General features: G+C 49.6%; 3 protein-coding genes across 4 annotated transcripts in view; 2 read left to right on the forward strand and 1 right to left on the reverse strand.

Annotated features, from left to right (window-relative positions):
- Positions 1–7,564, forward strand: part of znf385c (zinc finger protein 385C) — a 90,759-nt gene extending 83,195 nt beyond the window's left edge. For both annotated transcript variants that reach the window (XM_030090331.1, XM_030090332.1), the window contains 5 exons: positions 2,788–3,153; positions 3,246–3,433; positions 4,413–4,511; positions 6,053–6,142; positions 6,997–7,564. In XM_030090331.1, coding sequence (XP_029946191.1) covers positions 2,788–3,153; positions 3,246–3,433; positions 4,413–4,511; positions 6,053–6,142; positions 6,997–7,227 — 974 coding nt within the window. In that variant the 3' untranslated portion in view covers positions 7,228–7,564. The remainder of the gene's footprint in view (positions 1–2,787; positions 3,154–3,245; positions 3,434–4,412; positions 4,512–6,052; positions 6,143–6,996) is intronic.
- A 5,954-nt stretch (positions 7,565–13,518) lies between these two features.
- nkiras2 (NFKB inhibitor interacting Ras-like 2) lies at positions 13,519–15,842 on the reverse strand. Its single transcript, XM_030089410.1, has 4 exons — positions 15,779–15,842; positions 15,326–15,449; positions 14,533–14,774; positions 13,519–14,367 (listed from the first exon to the last, which is right to left on the reverse strand). The coding sequence occupies exons 2-4, from the start codon at positions 15,417–15,419 to the stop codon at positions 14,125–14,127; spliced, it is 579 nt and encodes a 192-aa protein (XP_029945270.1). The 5' UTR covers positions 15,420–15,449; positions 15,779–15,842; the 3' UTR covers positions 13,519–14,124.
- On the forward strand, positions 15,813–20,625 carry dnajc7 (DnaJ (Hsp40) homolog, subfamily C, member 7). The gene is made up of 14 exons (XM_030089409.1): positions 15,813–15,952; positions 16,905–16,993; positions 17,091–17,215; positions 17,363–17,476; positions 17,708–17,782; positions 17,862–17,980; positions 18,055–18,208; positions 18,292–18,456; positions 18,840–18,931; positions 19,016–19,089; positions 19,161–19,307; positions 19,407–19,559; positions 19,648–19,710; positions 19,792–20,625. The coding sequence occupies exons 1-14, from the start codon at positions 15,879–15,881 to the stop codon at positions 19,827–19,829; spliced, it is 1,482 nt and encodes a 493-aa protein (XP_029945269.1). The 5' UTR covers positions 15,813–15,878; the 3' UTR covers positions 19,830–20,625.
- Positions 20,626–20,635: the final 10 nt, after the last annotated feature.

Here is a 20,635-nt window from a genome sequence, read left to right on the forward strand (position 1 = left end):
GAAATGCAGCAGTGCAGACCGGCGCTGGCACGCGCCACAATGCCCGGCTGTAATGGAATAGCGCTCCAAATTAACACTCCGGAATGAGCTGCGTCTGCCATGAAAGCGGCGGCTGGTGGGCGCCGTCTGGGGGTAATGCCCACATTGTCTGCCATCGGGAGCCAATAACGCACCTGTCGGCGCCGCCGCTCCGCACGCCGGCCGTCTGCCGCACAGTAAACGCACTTCCCGCGGACCCGCAAGGTCAGGTTCTCCGACTCCATTAGAGCGCCGGCTAATGCGCGCCGAGAGCCGGGAGGCCGCTAATTCACGCCGCTGCTCCTCACCGTGAGGAGCTGGACGGCCTTCAGGGCGCCGAATGTTTTCCAAGAGCGTTCGGTCTCCGGCCTCGGAGCGAGTCATTAGACCGCCGTTCGTTTCAACACCATAATTAAGAGTCAAAACAATCGTAAAGTCTTTAAATCGCATCGGTGCGTCTCTCCCGCTGGATTTTACACTTCATACTGAGGTGAGATGAACTTTATTGGTCACTCAGACAGGAAATTCAGCAAAAGTGAAGAAAGTCTGTCGTCTGTGGGAGTTCCAAGATGTAGGTTTATTCAAGTGAAACCAAAATAACATACCTGTGACGAAAAAAAAAATGCTCCCTCATATTGATGGAATTGTTTATATCATGTTTTCTCCATGTTGAACCTGAGACATAGCTGTATAAACCGAACTCGAGCTTTTATTGTGACAGTCCCAGTGGCTTCAGATCCTGCTGCAGCTCCTGCATACGGAGAAGGACACGGCGGAGAATCAGAATGGAATCTTCAAGAGTACAAAGGGACAAATCGATGCTTATGAAGTGCGTCCCCGGCCGACGGAGGACAGGGAGGAGGAGGCGGGGAGAAAGCGCCAAGGCGGCGCCGAGAGACGGCGAGCCGCCATCAATCATGACAAGCATCAATCACGCCGGGCTGTGATTGACTCGGCTGTTGAAGCTGTCTTTGCGGGGAACTCTCTCTGTCACCGCAGTAATGATGATTTAAAGCAAGGGTTTCTCCCCGGGGAAGTTGTTTATGTTGTCAGGCTGCCTCGGATCAGCGCTCGCCTGCTAAATCCAGCTCTCCCCGGTCGGCGCGTGCATAATAGACCCCGCATTCGCATTCACATCCATCTCCAGCGCGGCGCCGGTTACAGGTCGGCCCACAAGAGGTGTTCGTCCTGCAAAGCAGCTCCGATTGAGCCGGACAGTTAAAAACAAATGAAATTCGTTTCCAGGTTAAAGAAGAAACAGCAGCATCGATCCAGAGATCCATTATTTGCCCGACAAAGGGCCTGCTGGCTCTGCCAATACGCTGGACTTCAGTCTGACAGCTTTCCCAATTCTGGAGTCGGTTTTTATCATTATGTGGAGACAGAAAACAAACAGTCCACAACTACTGGAAGCCAAGTGTTTTATCAACAGGAGGAAAGTCTTTTAGTTACATTTGAATAGTTGATTCAGCCTGTAGTTGTTATTAAATACAGATTTAAAGTGGATGATATCAGAAGTGTTAATAAGAAAGGTTTAGAGCTGATGGTTCAGCCGTTGTTGACTCAATACGCCATCTGGTGGTCCAGACTCGCATTACAAGGCTAAACAGGCTGTCGTGAGTTTTGCAGCCTCTTGTTTTTAGGAGAACTTTTCAGATTATTTTGATTTTTGTAGCGAAATTATGACATTTTATAGATTGAAGGTGTGAAATGATCTGAATCCCTGGATTTCACAGAGCGCTCGCTCCCACCAACCTTCATTCGTCCCTGTGTGTCCGATGGCTATCGCCTCTCCAGAGACCCCCCCCCCCCTTCCCCCCCGGGGAGCTGGGATCCCTCAGGGGTCACTCTCATTACAGCGAGGGGACCATCTAATCTTGCTCCCATACGGCTTCTCTTTCTTTACCGGGAATGAGAAAGGAAGACCCTTATCTCCACTGATGAATTTACCGGGAGACGTAAGAGGAGAAAATCAATGGAGCGGAGTCGACCTGAGCTGGGTGGCGAGGGGGCGGCGTGGAGCTCCCGGTGTGTGTGTGTGTGTGTGTGTGTGTGTGTGTGTGTGTGTGTGTGTGTGTGTGTGTGTGTGTGTGTGGGTGTGTGTGGGTGTGTGTGTGTGTGGCTCCCTCGGAGGACACGGGGGTGAAGGGGAGGTGTGTAATGGAACTGCGGTGACTTATCGGCCGGTGTTTACGTTGACCGGGACTCCAGCTCCTCCTGATGTTTGAATCGAGCGGAGCAGCGACGGCGTTTATTCACTTTAACTCTCATCTCGTCCGTGTGATTCGGAATGTTTTTTTGCCTCAGAAGTGAAGAAAATCTCTCTCCTAACACCAGTTTATTTTCTCTGTATTCTATTTACATTTATCTATTTTAGGAATTAATGCTCCAGTTTAAAATATCAATACTCAATAATTCAGAAAAATAAAATGGAAGCCTGTGCTGTGGATTCTTCAGGCTTCAAGCCTCACTTACATAAATACTGTTCAAACTAATGTGGTCGGAGTGAAGTTGAAGCTTGGGGTCATCAGAGCGTAGAAAAGGTCGTGTGGACTGGCTGGTTGTGGTTTGTTGTTGTTATTCAGCGATCGATCGGTGTTGTGTTGCTGCTCTTTGTTTTTCCTCTTCATGCAGATGTGATGTGAGTTTTTATGTTACTTCCCTTGTTTTAAGTCACCGCTATTGGTTTATTGATTGATGCATTTGCAGTTCCTTCTGATCGGGTGTTGGATCGGTGAGCGTCTCCTGTGATTGGTCGTCTCTGTGCAGGTCTGCAGAGCGAGCTGGAGCCGGCGGCGCCGGAGGAGAGCCCCCGCAGCTCCGTCATGCTGACGCCGGTGTCGGAGGTGTCCTCGGTGGAGCTGGCCGCCCTCTCCCCCCCGCAGGTCTCGCCTTCCTCGCAGCTCTCGGAGACGGCGTCGGACGCCGGCGCGCCCGAAGCCCCGGAGGCCGCCGAGGCCCCGGGGTCGGCCGGTGGCGAGCCGGCCGCCGCCGAGTCGGCCGGCCGCGCCGACGCCTTCGGGGAGCCGTGCGGCGACGACGACAAGGACCCCAAGAAGAGCAAAGCTCACCTTCACTGTCCCGTCTGTAAAGTCACGGTCAACTCCGTCTCCCAGCTGGAAGCACACAACAGCGGTACGAGCCGCTGCCGCCGCCGCTCGAGCAACGGAAACGCCGGCGTTTAGAGAAGCGCCTCACTCGAAACCTCTGTTCCCTCCCTCCTGAAGGTACCAAGCACAAACTGATGCTGGAGGGCCACAGCGTGCTGCCCCGGCGCCGGGGCAAGGTGGTGGCGGCTCGCGCCGGCTGCAAGAGCAAGAGGCTGGCGAGCAAAGGCAGCGTGGGGCTGCCCAGCAAGAGCTTCCAGTGCGAGGTGTGCGAGATCTTCGTCAACTCCGAGACCCAGCTGAGCCAGGTACCAAACATACAAATTCCTGCACAGGGAGAACATGCAAATCCACACAGCCAGGCTCCCTTTAATTGGTTTTGAGGGAGAGACTCCAGTTCAGCCTCTGGGCGGTGGAGGAAGCGCCTCCCGTCAGGATTCCGCCTCCACAGACAAACGGCCTCCGCACCGTTAGCAATTAGCCCCTACATGAGCGGACCGCGCTCCGATCGCACCGACCGCAGCGTGGCGATCGCTACGGCGCCGCTGATGAGTGTTGCAGCCATAAATATGAGCGACGAGCTTTTAAAGACCTTCACTTAATCTGAGAGGCGATTTGAAGGCGGCCCTGATGGAGGGAGTGTGTGTGTGTGTGTGTGTGTGTGTGTGTGTGTGTGTGTGTGTGTGTGTGTGTGTGAGAGACGCTAAATCAAAGCAGCAGCTTCATTTCAGCGTGGAGATGAAGCCGTCCAGCAGAGAGCGGAATGAATCCGAGCTGCTGTTTCCAAGACACTAATAACATCTAATGCTTTAACTAACTGTTCGCAGAGCGGCCGTTTATTTTTCTCTTATTACTAGAAGCCACTTAATTTCTCCGGTAGTATTTATTCTCGGATATCTGCGCCCGACCAGGTGAGGGAAAACAAGTTCCCTGCCTTTCATGTACAATAAATTCTCCATGTGAGCTGGGTGTCGTTCTGCTGAGGCTGATTTAACCTCCTGAACTCGTCCCGCCGGTCTTCTGTAAACACGGTGCGTCCCAGAGGGACGGGCGCCGGTTAGCGCCGCCGCCGGAAAGCAATTCCTCCGCTCCTCAGTCCTGATCAGTGCGTCTCCATCATTAATTCAGCAGATCAGATCCGAAGCCGTTCCCCGGTGGGGACGGCGGCGGCCGCCCGTCAGCCTGCTAACGGCGTTCCTCTCTCTCTCTCTCTCTCTCTCTCTCTCTCTCTCTCTCTCTCTCTCTCTCTCTCTCTCTCTCTCTCTCGCTCTCTCTCGCTCTCGGCAGCACATGAACAGCAGGAGGCACAAGGATCGGCTGGCCGGCAAGCCGCCCAAACCCAAGTTCACCCCCCACAGCAAGAGCCAGCCCAGCGCCGGCCTAGCGGTGAGTCTGAGACAAACACAAGGCTGGCACACACACACACACACACACACACACACACACACACACACACACACACACACACACACACACACGCACACACAACGAAAGCAAACACAGCATAATTGCCTTTTGCTCCTCGTGCTTCAACATGCTGACACACATTTGGCAAAAACGAGGAGAAGTTCAGTCAAATTTGTAAACTGACGCGTTTTTAAACGCTGGGATGGATTTATCTCTGTTACAGTGAACAGGTTTGACCCTTTGCCCACAGTTACACACGGTTAAACACACACATATGCACACACACACACACTCTCTCACAGCATCGCCTCTTCAGACTGTACACACTGTTCCCAGAGGTCTGCAGCTTCTGTGCACAAAGGAGCCATTTTGCTGATTTTCCTCCAGATCAGATCTGCCTGCAGCCTCAAAACACCTTTTACCTTTAAAATAAAGTTTCACTTACATTGAAGTTTTTAAACATGTACAAATTCTGTATCTTTTCTTTGCATTTGTGAAGTTTTAGTAAACACTTTGTTACAGTTTCAGCTGTTTTTCTGGTTTCTTCCTTCTTTTCCAGCATTTTTTAGTCAGTTTTAGAACAGAGTCAAACGTTTTGGATCCCAGAGGGAAGTTCCTTTAAGCTCCACTCAGAATGAACAGGAAGAAGGCTGAATATCAAATCAGGCAGGATAATCATTAAATGAGGAATTTGAAATATTCTGTCCTCGCAGCGAGAAGGTCCCAGGTTCAAATCCCGCCCGGGGCCTTCCTGTGTGGAGTTTGCATGTTCTCCCCACGTGTGTGTGTGGGCTTCCTCCGGGTACTCCGGCGAGTGTGTGGTTGTCTGGCCCACACAGTCGCCCCGTGACCCTGAACAGGATGAGCCTTGCAGAAGATGAATGAATGAATGAATGAATGAATGAATGAGTGAAATGTTAGGATGTGGAAGGCCGAATGCTGACTAAGTTAAACTGACCAGAAATCAACAAACACTGCATGCATAAAGTGGAAAAAGCAGCAAAAATCCTTGAAAAATAAAATAAAAGTTGATAAAATAGCTGCAGATGCAATAATTAGAAAATGAAGTTTATCTAAATTGTAACTATTAAATTTCACAAATACATTTTTTTAATTCATTTTGAGATTCTTTGCGTGTTTTACAGCTTCAGATAATTTTATTTAGTGTAAAATCACAAAAATCAGTGGTGTTTCAGGCTCCAGAGAGAGAGACACGCCACCACGCACACAGATCACATTACAGTACACTGCACCGAGTGAGGTGTGTGTCGGGGAGGTGTGTATCATGAGGTTAAACACACTTCAGTCCTGGTGAGTCCCTCCTGACTCTGAGACGGCTCTGGAACAGTCCTGCTGTCTCTGCTGACCAGCAGCACCGAATCAGCGCTAAACATTCATCACCTCTCTGCTGCTGTCATACACACCCCTCCTCCTCTTCATCCTCCCCTTCCTCCTCCTCCTCTTCACCCCCCCCCCCCCCTCCTCCTCCTCCTCCTCCCCCTCCCTCCTCCGCCCTGCAGAACGTCAGATGGAGCGGCTATGCAGGCGTGGCTGTGTCTGCCATGAAGAAGGCCTTCAGCCAGTGCAACCTCACCTCGCTGTCCTCGCAGGTCGGTGCTCGCCTCCACAGGTTCACGTCATTTTACCTGATCGAGGATGGTTTGGATTTGGTTTTTTGTTTTTTTTATATCAGAAACCCATTTCCAATTCTGTCATGTATACAAGTTTCTATAGCGCTGAGATTTAATTAAACAAACTGCGACGGAATGAAACCCTCATTGAAATTCTCGTCTGGTTTTGTCATTGTTAGACTGGTGATCACCCGTATGTGTTTTTTTAGAATTTAAGACAGTTGTTATGAAAGTAAAAACAAACCCCTGCATATGCATGTAATGATTTCTGATTATTAACTCCTGTCAGCCTGTTAGAGTCTGCAATCGGCATTAATGTCACATATTTATAAACTGAGTCTTAAATCGAGCATTTTAGTCGCTTCAGTAGTAGTTTCTCCCTCTGCTTGTTTCCTTTTATCATGATTTCTTCTCGGTCTTTGCTTATATTTGTCAGAATAAGGTGTTTTCCCAGCAGACTGACTGTAGGCTGGTTTTAACAACCTTCCGTCTCGTTCTCATTCAAAATGAATGAAGCCGTCGTTTCTCACGAGCTCGGCTGACGGGACCAATCAGAGCGGCCGCCACACAAACCCACGCCTCTCCTGAACAGTCCCGTGAAACCCAACGCTTCTGCGCACAAAGACTGCAGGAATGTTTGTTAAACAGGATTTTACCTCCCACTTCTCTCTGAGGCCTGGGAAAACCTGAAATGCACATAAAACAAAGTCCCAGCCATCCTTTTCTAGCAGAACCTGTCATGATGTCGTGTTCAGCTGCTGCAGACGTTACCGTTTTGCTGGTTTTTCAAATTAAAAGCAGTAATCACGCTCGTCTCCCTTCGTCTCCTCCAGACCAAACTGGCTCTGCAGAAGCAGCTGACCAAGAGCCTGACGACCGGCTTCCTGCCCGGCCCGCTCAGCCCGCCCACCCTGTGCACGGTGGCGGCCAACCCGCTGGCGCTGCGCCACCCGGTGGGCACCGCCGCCTTCATCCAGACGCCCTTCCTGAGCCCCGCCCTGTTCCGGCCCGCCCCCGGGCCGCTGCGGGCCACGCACACGCCCATCATCTTCTCCCCGTACTAGAGACTCCGCCCCCTCCCCGGCCCCGCCCACCTCCTCTGTGACCTCCGCCCTCTGTCCCTTTACCGAACCCGTGACCCGCACCACACAGGCCACGCCCCAAACTATGCAGGCCGCCTGACTGGACGAGCACAAGGCCCCCGGCTCCACAGCTGTTCTGACATAAAGGCCACGACCCCCGTCATGCCTTCTTCCTGCTCCGCCTCCCCGGGAGCGGCGGCGGCGGCGGCGGCCAGACACTGAGGCCGCCTTTACAGCCATGTCCTGGATTCTGGATGTTCCGGTGTAATTTATTAGAGGACAGTCGTAGAGTAGTCGTATGTTTAGTGTGGTTGCCACAGAAATAAGCTCCCTTTACTTGACGCTCTTTTGAAAAGGTTTTTTAACTTATTGATCCGGGGGGAGCCGACCCGACCCGACCCGACCCGACCCCGAGCCATAGCCGTGTGGCCCCGCCCCCGTTTCCAGGCAGTGTTTCCAACCCGTCGGCGCCGGCCCGAGGCGGATCCACGTCTTCACACCCCGTCTGCACCGCTCTGCCAAATACTGCCCCGCCCCCCGGGCTCTAAGCCCCGCCCCCGCCCGGCTCTGGGTCTGAGTCACCCTCGCGTGGCGGTCGTCGCCCTCCTGAAGGGCTGCTCTGTGATCACGCTCTCATTCCGGTCCTCAGAAGGTCAGCCTGTCAGCTCGGCTTCGTCTCAGTCCACTAATCCGTTTGTATTTCTTGCTTCTTGCTTCGCTGCTTCGTCCGTTCGTCTCAGAACGCCACGTGAAGCGGCGCTCCCGGCCATGGAAACTCCTTCTTTTCTTTCCGTTTCTGAAGCTGCAGATGTCTTACGTTGCAGAACGCCATTCTTTATTTCACCCCGACGACGACCGTCCCCCTCCTCACACACACACACACACACACACACACACACACACACACACACACACACACACACACACACACACACACGGATTCCTGAAGTTTGAGTGAGGACGCCGCTCGGCCTGCGTTTGACTGACACCCGGCTGCAGCGTGGGAGGAAACAAAGCACAGCGCCATGGCAACCACATTAAAAAGCACCTTAAAACAGATTTTACCTACAAAAGCAATTCAGATTGTGTTGGTATCCATCTCGTCTTGTTTTGTTTTTCTAATCTCTAGATGTACATGTTACAATCCCAGGTGAGTGACAACTTTGCAATGGAGGTAAAGAGAAAGAACAATCAGGTGAGAGAGAGAGAGACGGGATTGAGGACGAGGTGTCTCACCTCTAAAGCAATACATTGGTATGTTTATGTTTATGGTGTGTTTTCAGTGTATTAATGGCTTTATCTATTCTACCCTGTAATGATGTGTGTGTGGGGGTGTGGGGGGGGGGGGGGGGGTTTAGGACTTTATTTTTGTTTTTCTTTCAGTGGGGCAGGAGAAGGTTTGACGACGAGTCGACCGTCGTGTTGCTGTTCATGCTCGTGCCGTCTCTAACCCACCCCCCCCCCCCCCCCCCCCACCCCTCCTCCACCCTCTCAGATTATCTGCTGACACTCATTTCCTCGCCCCCCTTTATGCCAAAAAAGAGAGAGACTCCGGCGGGGTCCGGTCAGGCCCGGCGGCGCCCCCCACAGCCCACCCTATGCATCTCATTGTGCAATACGTGTCGTCGTGCGTGACGCAGCAGTGCCATCTGTCGTGCAAAACCCGTAACTGCATCCAGTGCTGAAAACAAACCCTCTGATCATCTGATGTACATTTATTTTGAAGGCCCCCCCCCCCCCGACCCCCCACCCAGTCGCTCTACTCAGTGAACCAGCCAGCCTTTAATCTTCACTGTTCGTTTGTTTTACGGCTCAGTTGGGAGCTCCGACCTGAAGAACTGAAACTTTTCTTAAGAGAAACAAATAAATACATTTAAAAAAAAAAAAAAATTCTAGATAAGGCAAATTATATGTAGAGATCCTAGAGTAACTATAGAGATTTTACCAGAGTTGCTATTGTTATCTGTATCATGATGAACTGCTATTATAGAGGAGAGTAGATTATGTTACTGTAGGGAGGAAAAAGGTCCGCTTTGCTTTTCTTTTTACGTTTGCTTATTTTACATGATTTTACCAAGATGTTTTTTTTTAAGTACAAGAGAAAAAATATTTAAAACAAAAAGTTCTTTTTTTTTGAGTGAGTTTTTCTTTCACCTTCTCATTGATAGTGACTGATTTAATAATAATAAATAATAATAATAATAATAATAATAATAATAATGTTGTTCAAGGCCTCTCTGGAGAGACGCCCTCCGGTCGCGCTGGCCAGGCCTTCTCAGGGTGACGGGTCGAAGCAAACGGCATCCATTCAGGGTTTCCTCCAGGCTCGGCAGGGCAGGGACGGAGCGACGATTAAGACTTTCAGAAACACTGTCAGGGCTGTACGTTCGAGAGGAAACCGGATGGATTTTGGAAAATAAAGCTTTTAGAACTTGTTACAAAAACACGATTATGTAATTGTGTGTGTGTGTGTGTGTGTGTGTGTGTGTGTGTGTGTCATGGGTGAAAAATGGAAAATAGCAGCAGTCCAGAAGGCAGCACTTTATTTCTGACTGCCGTTTGAGTAATGGCAGCGAGCGTGTGGGCATGTGAGAGCTGGGACTCACTGAATGACAGCATAAACGCTCAGATTTACCCAGAGCGCCGTTCGGCCGGGCTCTCGCTCCTCCATTGATTGACTCCTGCTTCGCTCGGCGGAGGCACCGGAACGTGGCGCAGCGTTCAGCCCGTCAGAGGCTGTGAGTCAGGATCCGGCCTCCGCAGGGACGGTTTAGAAAAACCAAAACATTTCGTGCGTGAGCGTCAGTTTGCAGGTACAGCCGTGCGCGGCGTTCTCACAGCGGCCGCAGACTTTCCAGCCGCTGCAGGAACGACTTGTGACAGCTGGACAGGCGCGCAGCCAAGACTGGGAGCTGAGAGCAAACGGAAACAAGTGGATGCTGCGGCTGCATCTGTCAAACCCCGAGGAGCGATGGACCGGAGCACCTGAGCGGCTCATCCTCATCGCCGCCGACACAGCTCCGCCCCCCTGACCCCCTCCAGAGTTCATTCCCTCCTGTGGTTCAGTTCAGAGCAAGCCGTCCGATCATGATTTTTGATCCTCTCTGACGACACACACCTCCACTGTCAGAGAACACCAGTGGAAGCAGTGGGCCTGGCTACACAGGAATCAGTCTGGAATTACATTTACTCTCCTTGGTCTTTACATGAAAACAAACAAGGGATTGAAAGCTTTCCAACACTGGGGGTTCTGATTGGACGGACCGGACGTTATGTACTGATCTACCGGAAGTAAACAAACCCCGGTCTCAGCCATTTTTCTCCCTCATTTAACTTTGATGGTGCAGATTTAAAAAGGTTCACAGTGTTAAAGGTCCATCCATCTGCTTTTTTCAATATATATATTTCTTCAAGGTTCCTGTTAAATAAATCGTCTCCGGACGAGTTGAACCTTTGCTGTGGGCCGCCATCTTGGAATATGGTGCCATCAAGAGGAAGTGAGCATGAGCAGAATGACCGGGATAAAATGAAGAAGTTAAGACGGAACAAGAGGGTTACATGTCGGATTTACACATAATTCCACTTGAGAATGAGAAAATTAACCTTAATTAACCTTACCCTGTTGGTGTGTGTGTGTGTGCGTGTGCGTGGGCGCGCGCGCGCGCGTTCTCGTATTTCTATCCTTGTTGGGGCCAAATGTCCCCACAAGGATAGCAAAACGTGAAACGACGTGCCTTGTGGGACCTTTTTCCGGTCCTAAGTAGGAGAAACAGTGTTTTCTTGACCATGTTGTTGTTACTGAAAAAAGTAAAAGTGCAAAAACATTTCTTTAGGGTTAGGCTTTGTTGTGGTGTGGGTTAGGGTTAGGGTAAGGGTCAGGGTTAGGGGCTAGACATGAATGGGAGTCAATGGAAGGTCCCCACAAGGATAGAAATACAAGACTGCGTGTGTGTGTGTGTGTGTGTGTGTGTGTGTGTGTGTGTGTGTGTGTGTGTGTGTGTGTGTGCGCGCGCACACACAACCCTGATTGAAGGTGTGGTTTTGTTTTTATAACTGATTTTGCTGTTTAGCACCTTGCATTGTTTTTTTTATGAATATGAAAAGCGCTCTATAAATAAAGTTTGATTAATTCTGAAGTAGAAACAGCATCTGAGCATGGCCACTGCTCCTTCCATGCGAGTTCATTCCTTTTAATGTAAAGACAGTTTATCATCACAACCTATCAACGTTAGAATGTATGTTTTAATGAAATATTCTATGTCTTCCCGCATCCTTTTTCAATTAGATTTATCCTACTTGGAGCTCTTTGACGCCTCCGGCCCTCCGGCAGGTTGTATTGAGCGGATCAAGAAGGTTTCAGGAAGTGAATACGTGTTACAGTCTGCTGCGCTGGTGGGGTCGAAGCTGTCTGCATTGTTCTCCACGTCTGGAGGAAGAAGGTTTACAGCCCAACTGTGCCGCTGAGGCAAAGAATTCCAATCAAATCAATGAGCGCCAGAGCAACTGGGAGCTGACTGTAGAAGACACATGAACGCAGAAAACACCAGCTGGAAAAGAAGAGGCGCAGATGAGGGGCAGGACAATAAATCCATTTGTCCTTCATCTTCCTCCTTTTAACACTTTGAGCTCAAATGCTCCTTTCTATTGACCGTTGTGAGACGTTCTGTCATCGTGTGTGTGTCAGACATGTCAAAACTCTGAGAAAACAGCCTGTTTTAAGAATCCACCACACGAGAAACGAGCAAAATCCTGTGTTTTCTCCCGACGGCAGGCTTGACTTTTCCAGATGAAATTGGCGTGCGTTTTCAGGACGGATGGTCTGTCTCCCTTCACCGGGAGCATGCCTGCTGACATTTGACATGACTGACGGCTTCGGGGCGGCTGGTATTTCCAGCGGAGGAATACAGGCCGCAGAGAGCGGGGAATAAAGGTGACTCTGCCATTTAACGCGCTCGGCGGGGTCGTTTTGTTTATCTGATGCTTCACGACGGCCGCTGTGGGAAGGGGGTCAGTGCAGCAGCTCCCGGGGTCGGAGGTCAACTCCTCATCAACATCAGTCTGTAATACTGCTGCCTCGGTGGTAATAAAAAAAAAAAACTTTAATATATCCATTTTTTCATGCAGGAAAGTTCAAACTGTTCACACAAGCTGGAAAAAGACACATTATATAGAGTTTGTTTTGCAAAAAGACTCATGTTATAAATTTACAACAACACAGAGGTAAATATGAGAGTTATTGGTGTTAAGAAGCTATCATGCTCTCGATTTGTTGTTTCAGTTTGAAGGGTAGGGTTAAGTTAGGCTAGGGATAGGGCTGGGTTAGGGAAACCTTTTATGACCAAAAGAGCCATTTTAGTGATTTTCCGTCAACTCAGGTTGTTCTGGAGCCATAAAACACATTTATCCATTAAAATGAGGCGACTGCAGTTCACGAAGTTTCATATTTGGTTTTGATGCACAAACAAAAACTATATCTTATGATGCATTCATGAAATTTTAACTACAGCTCAGAATAGTGAACATTTTATTACATTGAACCTATTTTTGTGTGTGTTATTTTAACAGTCTCATCCCTCTTTTCAAGCTTTATTATTGACAGTTTTGAAATTTTAGCTGTTTTAGCCATTTTACCTCTTTTTAAATAGCTTTGCATGCTTTTTTCCTGCCATATTTCATATTCTTATGTTAAAAATTGTAGAAATTTCAGGTTTTTTAAGCTGTTCTATCATTTTCTTCTGTTTTTTTGCTATTTTTCCAAATATTACTTTTACCTTTTTTGAATTCCTTTTGATCCAAGAGTGACGAATCATGTAATAATGTAAAAATACGTTAAATGTTGATTCACGTATCATGTCGTGAAGGCTAAAGAGCCACACGTGGCCCCAGAGCCGCAGGTTGAACACCCCGAGCTTAGGGTCGTGGTCCTGCAGTTGCACTTCCTAATCGTGACCACCAGGGGGCAGCAGACAGCCAGAATCTGAGACACTGGAGACATTGTTCATTTCACAGGCAGGGCAGAGATCAATAAATCAGGACTATTAATACACTGGGCTCATTACCGACCAGGCGTTTATAATTAACGCCAGTAAATAAATTTAATCAGAGTCAAAACACAGACTGCTCCTAAATACTTTCCAAAGTAAATTAATGACATCTGTGATTCATCACAATGATAAACTATCACTTTAATTTCCACGTCTCTCCTCTAATTCCCCTCCCAGATATTAAAAAAAGGCCTGTCTGTGTTTAATTAAATAAAAACCACACAAACACTAATTTCAACACTCTTTAATTTCTTCACAAAACGTGGAAACAAATGGCAAGTGAAGCTCAGAATATTTACACATAAAGGGACGACAGTCCTGGAAAAATGTTACATGTAACATTCTCTGGGTTTTTCAGACAAATACAGAAAGTATTTTCAGTGTTTTTCAGCTCCTCTAATCTGACCTTGTGTTCAGTGATCTGCGTCGACGTCGGTCCAGGATTGTCGATCGAGCCTGTAGCAGTGTTTAGTGAATACCATCCACTCAGCAGTGAATCGTGTAACAAACCTCCAGATCGGCAAACGGAGGAGATTCAGTAACGTCTGAAACCTGTGATTTCTCTTCAGTCAGTGTCCAACGCTGGAGCAGAGGTTTCGAGGTTCCCTTCGAATGTGAATCAGGATCTGACTGTTGACCGTCAGCAGTTTAACAAGACTTAGAATCAGTCTGATCAGAACTGATGAAACATCATGTATTTTTCACCAGACATCACATACAGCTGTGTATAAATATGATTTTTCACGCTTTATCAAAAACTTGTTTCTAGTAAAATCGACGGTCCCTTTAATGCCCCCCCTGTTTTCCCCCGTCTCGCCCGAGGCAGACGGCTCCTTCAGCTGTCCGTGGAGCCGCTGCCTTTGTTCTTGTTGCGGCTGAGCGGGAAGGTGGACTTGCTCTGCGGCTGGGTCATCTTGCTGGCCAGGTAGACGAAGGGCTCGATGAGCGTGCGGCGGTCCGCCACCGACACCTCCCACAGGCGCACCTTCTCGTTCTTGGCCCAGTTCTGGGCCATGTTGGAGTCGATCCGCCGCTCGTCCTGCTTGTCCAGCTTGTTTCCCAGGACGATGATTGTCACCTGTGGACAAGGTTCATGGAGTCAGTCCCACCGGCAGACGACAGCGAGCTTCACTCCAGCAGCTTTTAAATATAAACATCTTATGGCGAGTCATCCATGCCAAATCCTTCTGTGGTAAAATGTCCCTCCTTTCTTTCCCAGCTGATCCTCAGGGTCAGAGCTCACCTCTTTCTTGTCTCTGTGGCGATCGATGTCTTTCTTCAGGGCTTCCATTCGCTTGAAGGACTCCTTGCTGTCGATGCTGTAGACCAGCACGAAGCCGTCGGCGAAGGTGTAGTAGTGCCGCGGAAACTCCATCCCGTCGCGGAGGCCGCGGGTGTCGTAGAAGCGCACCTGCTCTCGCGTGCCGCGGTCGGTCTCTACGGAGCCGATGTAAATGTCCTCCAGGGTCTCCATGGGCTCCGAACCTGAAGGACGAGAAACAGATTCAGTCATCGTGCAGAAACCTCAACAGAAGAGAGATCAAGAGGACTGAAGTGAATCTGGAAACTGATCAATCTAACATCAAGACTGGGACAACAAACTAAGACTGATTCCCAAAGTGACGAAAATTGCAATAAACTTGTGAAAAAGTGACTTTAGATTCTTCAAATCCTCACTCCCCCTCTAAACTGTGATGACCTGTAATAATGTCGTTTTGTACATCTATTAATGTGCACTTTAATGCTATTAGTACATGTGAAAACGTAACAATTCACTTTCTGGAACAAAGGTTTCACAGAAATTCACATTTTGATTAGATTATGGATGTTTAGGAGTAGCTGCACCCAAGAAGATTTTAGAATATTCAAGTAGGATGTGGCATTCCCTAAATTACACCTCAAAAGCAGGCATGTTCAGTGTAGATTTTAAAACAAATAGAGGTTTAAATTTGCACGAAAGCCTGCAAACGAACAAAGATGGATGACATGTCCATGATCAGACCTGCTCTCCTCTGTAATGTGACACTGCCACACACCTGCGACGTGGTTGGCGTAGAGTAATTGTTCCAAAACAGCTGTTTTCCCAACAGCTGCCTGGCCGCACACCACCACCTTACAGCTTTTCCCCATGGCGGCGAGTCCCTGTCCTCTGCCCACGATCTGGTCAGCACACAGACATTCACAGTCACATGATAAGGGTAGCTAGTAATGCATGTTACACGAGAAGCTATGCTGATATTTAAAACAAACTAAAACAATATTGTTATAAAATGATCAAGCCTTTTTTCTAGAATCAAACTTCAAAACGTTAGCTTAGCATCTCGTTTACTTAGCTTAGCGTTAGCTTTCATGACGGACTATAAACCAACAATATAAAACACAGATCTAATTACATTTAAAGCGTGCCGAAATTAACAAATCACTTGTTTGGGGTACTGTATACGTAGATATCAGAGCATATACTTTTTAAAAAAGGACATTATTTTTACCTCCGAACCTCTCGCTTTTTCTCTAAAGGACCCACTTCCTGTTTACAGTGTACGTCACGACTGCAGTCCGAGGCCACGCCCCCTTCTCATTGACGGCAAAATGGCGACGGAGAGCGGTGATGCTGTGAACATGGACCCTGACATCGATCTGCTCAGTGACGAGGAAATAGAGAGGTGAGGAAATTCACGTCTGTGCTGTCAGCTCCCGAAAGCCGTCCGTGTCGACTCCTCGCGCCGGGGCGCGCGAGCGAGAGCCGCTGTCGTGTTAATTCTGTTGTCGCATTATGAAAGCTAACTAGCCGCGCCGCCGCTAACTGTTTAGCTAAATTTGGCCATGCAAAGCGTCCTGCTTGGTGGTACTCCCCCCCTCTGAAAGCCGCTGCGGGGTCGCAGTGAAAGTTGACGGGGTTGTCAGTTGTCCTCCTCACATCAGCGCCCTGGAAGGCAGCGGCTGCTTTAATGACAGATTCTCACAATGTGTGGTCAGGATGTGAGAGCGTGAGCGCTGTCCAGGAGAGGAGTAATGGCACTGGCCCACGGCGTGGTGTCATATGTTCCTGGCTCCGCTCTTTGCTGCAAGCTTCACAGAAAATAGCCAGGGCTTGGCTGGGAATAGACACCCCTGCCCTGCTGTTTGGGCTCTTTCTATGTTTAGCCAGCTGCGAGCCAGTCAGCTCCTCGATGCTCCCTCGTTGACAGTGTTGGACATGCTCTCTCAGTGTCAGAGTGGATGCAGTGACTCCCCAGAGATCAACACATGGCCTCTCATCCACAGCTGGGACATCACTTCAAGAGTAACAAAGTACTTGGATTAAAAAGTAGTGAGTAATTGCTGCGTAACCAGTCATTGCATTAAGATGCAACAGTGTTTTGTCTCACAACAACAGTCACATCACAAACGGTGACGCTGTAATCAGGCCACCATCAGGACATTCTGTCAGAACTTGCTGCAAATCGTTAGGGTTAGACACAGCTGACAGCGCCTGACGTAACTTGTTTTCTCCCAGAATGTGAGATAAGCCGTGAGGCCAGCGGTGCTCTGAATGTGGTCGATAGCGGGGCTCCTCCTGCGTCTCCTCCTGCGTCTCCTGCTGGATTTACATGCTCTTTTCTTCCTGCCACACAGGGAGGCAGAAGGCTTCAAAGAGCAAGGCAATGCCTTTTACATCAAGAAGGATTATGAAGAAGCTTTCAACTATTACACCAAGGCCATTGGTAAGTACTCTGAACTGGTGCATTCCCTGTGAACGAAAACAAGTTATTATAATCTTGTTTTCTATTGATGGATGTTGATAATGTCTTACTTTTGCAGACATGTGTCCCAAAAATGCAAGTTATTATGGGAATCGAGCCGCCACACTCATGATGCTGTACCGGTACAGAGAGGCTCTGGAGGACGCGCAGCAGTCGGTGCGACTAGACAACAGCTTCATGAAGGTTTGTGGTCTCCTGTGTGCTCTGACAGCCCGTCTGCGAGTGTCTTTGGGGTCAGCGGTGACTTGTAAATGTCCTAATGGGAGGTCATCGCTGTTTAACACGGCTGTAAAGTTGCAGACGTGTGAAGTGTAAACGTGTGACCCACAGGGCCATCTGCGGGAGGGGAAGTGCCACCTGTCGCTGGGGAATGCCATGGCCGCCAGACGCTGCTTCCAGAAGGTTCTGGAGCTGGAGCCAGACAACGGCCAGGCCCAGCAGGAGGTGAGCCAGACTCCGATTAGACACACGACTTTAGTACAGACTGTGAGGTCCTGGTCCCAGAGGGATCAGAGCACCAGGGGTAACATTAGTGCACACATACAGATGTGTGTGTAGTGAGTGTGTACGAACATTCTCGTGCAATGTATGGAATTCATGAACTTATATTTATACTAGGAAGTAGAGATGCACTCATTAATTTAAAAAAGTTCATTTTAACTGTTCTGCTGGCAGCTGAAGAACGCGGAGGCCATCCTTGAGTACGAGAGAATGGCGGAGATCGGCTTCGAGAAGAGAGACTTCAGGATGGTGAGCTTCCCGTTTCTCCGTTGCGTCATGCGACCGCTGACCGCGGCGAGCTTCAGGCAGATCTCTGCTCCTCTCTCAGGTTGTGTTTTGCATGGACCGTGCCTTGGACTTCGCCTCAGCCTGCCACAGATTCAAGATCCTGAAGGCGGAGTGCCTGGCGCTGCTGGGGCAGTACCCCGAGGCGCAGTCCGTCGCCAGGTGAGGACGACGCACACCGCACGGTTTTCCAACCATCCAGCTGACCGAGGTTTCCTTCTGTCTTCTCCACGCAGCGACATTCTCCGGATGGACTCCACCAACGCAGACGCCCTGTACGTGCGCGGCCTGTGCCTGTACTACGAGGACTGCATCGACAAGGCCGTCCAGTTCTTCGTGCAGGCGCTGCGCATGGCGCCCGACCACGACAAGGCCCGGCTGGCCTGCAGAGTGAGCAGCCCGGCGGAGACGCTCTGTCCACGGCAGCTTTTCCTTCCCAGGAGACCAAAAAATCGGCGTGTTTGTGTTTCCAGAACGCCAAAGCACTGAAGGCCAAGAAGGAGGAAGGGAACAAAGCGTTCAAGGAGGGGAGCTACGAGGCGGCGTACGAGCTGTACTCCGAAGCTCTGACCATAGACCCCAACAACATCAAGACTAACGCCAAGCTGTACTGTAACAGAGCCACGGTCGGCTCCAAGGTGAGCCAAACGGTGACACGGTGTTTTTAAATAAGCCTGTCGTCTGTTTGAACGTGGAGAGCGAGTGAGTCAGGCGGTCTGTGGATCTCTCACTGCTTCAGTTTTTAATTGGCTCTGGAGGTTAAAACGATCGTCAGAGTTGAAGTTTGAATGGTTTTCATAATTAAACACCGACAGTCAGCAGAAAGACGCACCTTTGATCTGGGTCGAGGTTTTTTTCTATTGTGGCTCGTCGAGTCAGAGCGTCTTGTGGCTTTCTGTTTCACACACACTGCTGGGCTCAGTGAAGGCTCTGGTTTGTTCGCTCGTCGCTGCCACGTTGTTTCCTTCCTTTCCGCCTCCTGTGGTCACATATTTCCTTTTCTTCTTCTTTTCTTTGAAAGCTGAAGAAACTGGATCAGGCCATCGAAGACTGCTCCAAGGCCATCAAGCTGGATGAGACCTACATCAAGGCCTATTTGAGGAGAGCGCAGTGGTACGCTACCTGACATGCATTTCATCTGTGCTGCGGTCTGACTGTGGAACGAGCGTTAAGTGCGTCTTGCCGGCCGTGTTGCAGCTACATGGACACGGAGCAGTACGAGGAGGCGGTGCGGGACTACGAGAAGGTTTACCAGACGGAGAAGACAAAAGGTGAGAGCTCTCCGCTCCGCCCTGCATCCTTCACTACACCGTTTGCTGACTTTTCCTTTGTTTTCCACCAGAACACAAGCACCTGCTGAAGAACGCACAGCTGGAGCTGAAGAAGAGCAAACGGAAAGATTACTACAAAGTGCTCGGGGTGGATAAGAACGCCACGGAGGAGGAAATCAAGAAAGCTTACCGCAAGCGAGCGCTGCTGCATCACCCAGGTGCCTCGCCTCTGACGACCTTTAACCTCTTCCAGGGGAAAGGGACATTTCTACCTTGATTCAGCACATTCACAGCCGTGGCTGACTTGCTTCCTCCAGACCGCCACTCCAGTGCCACTCCGGAGGTGCAGAAGGAGGAGGAGAAGAAGTTCAAGGAGGTGGGCGAGGCCTTCAGCGTGCTGTCAGACCCCAAGAAGAAGTCCCGCTACGACAGCGGCCAGGACCTGGAGGACGACGGCATGAACATGGGAGGTGAGTGAGGCGGTCGACCCGGGGCTGCGGGGCAGGAAGTCTGCGTTTCCGCTTTGTAGATTCTCACTTTCATTTTTCCTCCTGACAGATTTTGATGCCAACAACATTTTCAAGGCGTTCTTCGGCGGTCCGGGAGGATTCAGTTTTGAAGGTAATTCCTGATCGAGCTGAACTTTAATGTGGAGTATAAATGAAAAGTCGCTGATTTGTTTGTTTGTTTCTGTGTTTTTAGCCTCTGGACCAGGAAATTTCTTCTTCCAGTTCGGTTAATCGGAGGATCTCGCTACCTAAACATCTACTACATCAGGATTTTTCAGCAGCGTCGACGCCCCTCAGCCCCGCCCTCCATATTTAACGACTGACTGGCCTCGGGTCAGACCCTCGTCTATGCCAGCGACCGAGCGAACAAAACCAAACGGCCACACGCTACCGCCACTCCGCAGCCCCGCCGCGGCGCCGGCCCGGTTGATAGGCTTACTGGTTTTCTGAAGCAGACCTGAGAGTCAGTAACGGCTACCAACACGGGTCCAGCGGGGGAACACGGAGAGGCAGCGGCGCCACAGCTTGGGAGGGGGGCGGGGTCTCTGCATGAAACTTGCTCAGTGATTTTACTTCTTTTGTTTCTTTTTTTTTTTTTTTTTTTTTTTTTTTTTTTACAAAATCACTGAGCAAATCCACTCCTGCTTTCCGAGAATCTGTCAGACCGACAGTCGGCTGCACTGAGAACTGCCTCCACAAGCAATTGATCATTTTATCGTAAATTGACAGCAGCGGGAGCCTCGACCGGCACGTTCAGCACAGCAAAGCACACTAGAAAGAAAGCGAGATGGCGGCGGAGACGGCCGGCGAAGGCCGCCTCCAGCTCTTTTCCCACTTTTTTCTGTTATTTTCCTCTGTATATTTATTGTAAATTTGCTGTCTGATGGAGCTATACATATAAGATGAAGACTCTCTTCTGTTCAAAACCGGGCACCCTTTATAAGCATGTCTTTGACAAAAAAAAAAAAAGAGAAAACACTCAGGAAGTTAACTGTGTTGCTGGGTCTGCATGAAATCTTGTGCTGAACATTGTTGAT

The sequence above is a fragment of the Salarias fasciatus genome, chromosome 4, assembly GCF_902148845.1.
Source record: "Salarias fasciatus chromosome 4, fSalaFa1.1, whole genome shotgun sequence".
NCBI lineage: Eukaryota > Metazoa > Chordata > Actinopteri > Blenniiformes > Blenniidae > Salarias > Salarias fasciatus.

Excerpts from the sequence above, each read along its gene's own strand:
- nkiras2 (XM_030089410.1), bottom strand. The coding sequence starts at position 15,419 with ATGGGGAAAAGCTGTAAGGTGGTGGTGTGCGGCCAGGCAGCTGTTGGG. Across the intron at positions 14,775-15,325 it reads CTACGCCAACCACGTCGCAG|GTTCGGAGCCCATGGAGACC; the intron begins GTGTGTGGCAGT and ends CTCGTCCTTCAG. Across the intron at positions 14,368-14,532 it reads GCCACAGAGACAAGAAAGAG|GTGACAATCATCGTCCTGGG; the intron begins GTGAGCTCTGAC and ends CCTTGTCCACAG.
- dnajc7 (XM_030089409.1), top strand. The coding sequence starts at position 15,879 with ATGGCGACGGAGAGCGGTGATGCTGTGAACATGGACCCTGACATCGAT. Across the intron at positions 15,953-16,904 it reads AGTGACGAGGAAATAGAGAG|GGAGGCAGAAGGCTTCAAAG; the intron begins GTGAGGAAATTC and ends CCTGCCACACAG. Across the intron at positions 18,209-18,291 it reads AGGCCCGGCTGGCCTGCAGA|AACGCCAAAGCACTGAAGGC; the intron begins GTGAGCAGCCCG and ends TTGTGTTTCCAG.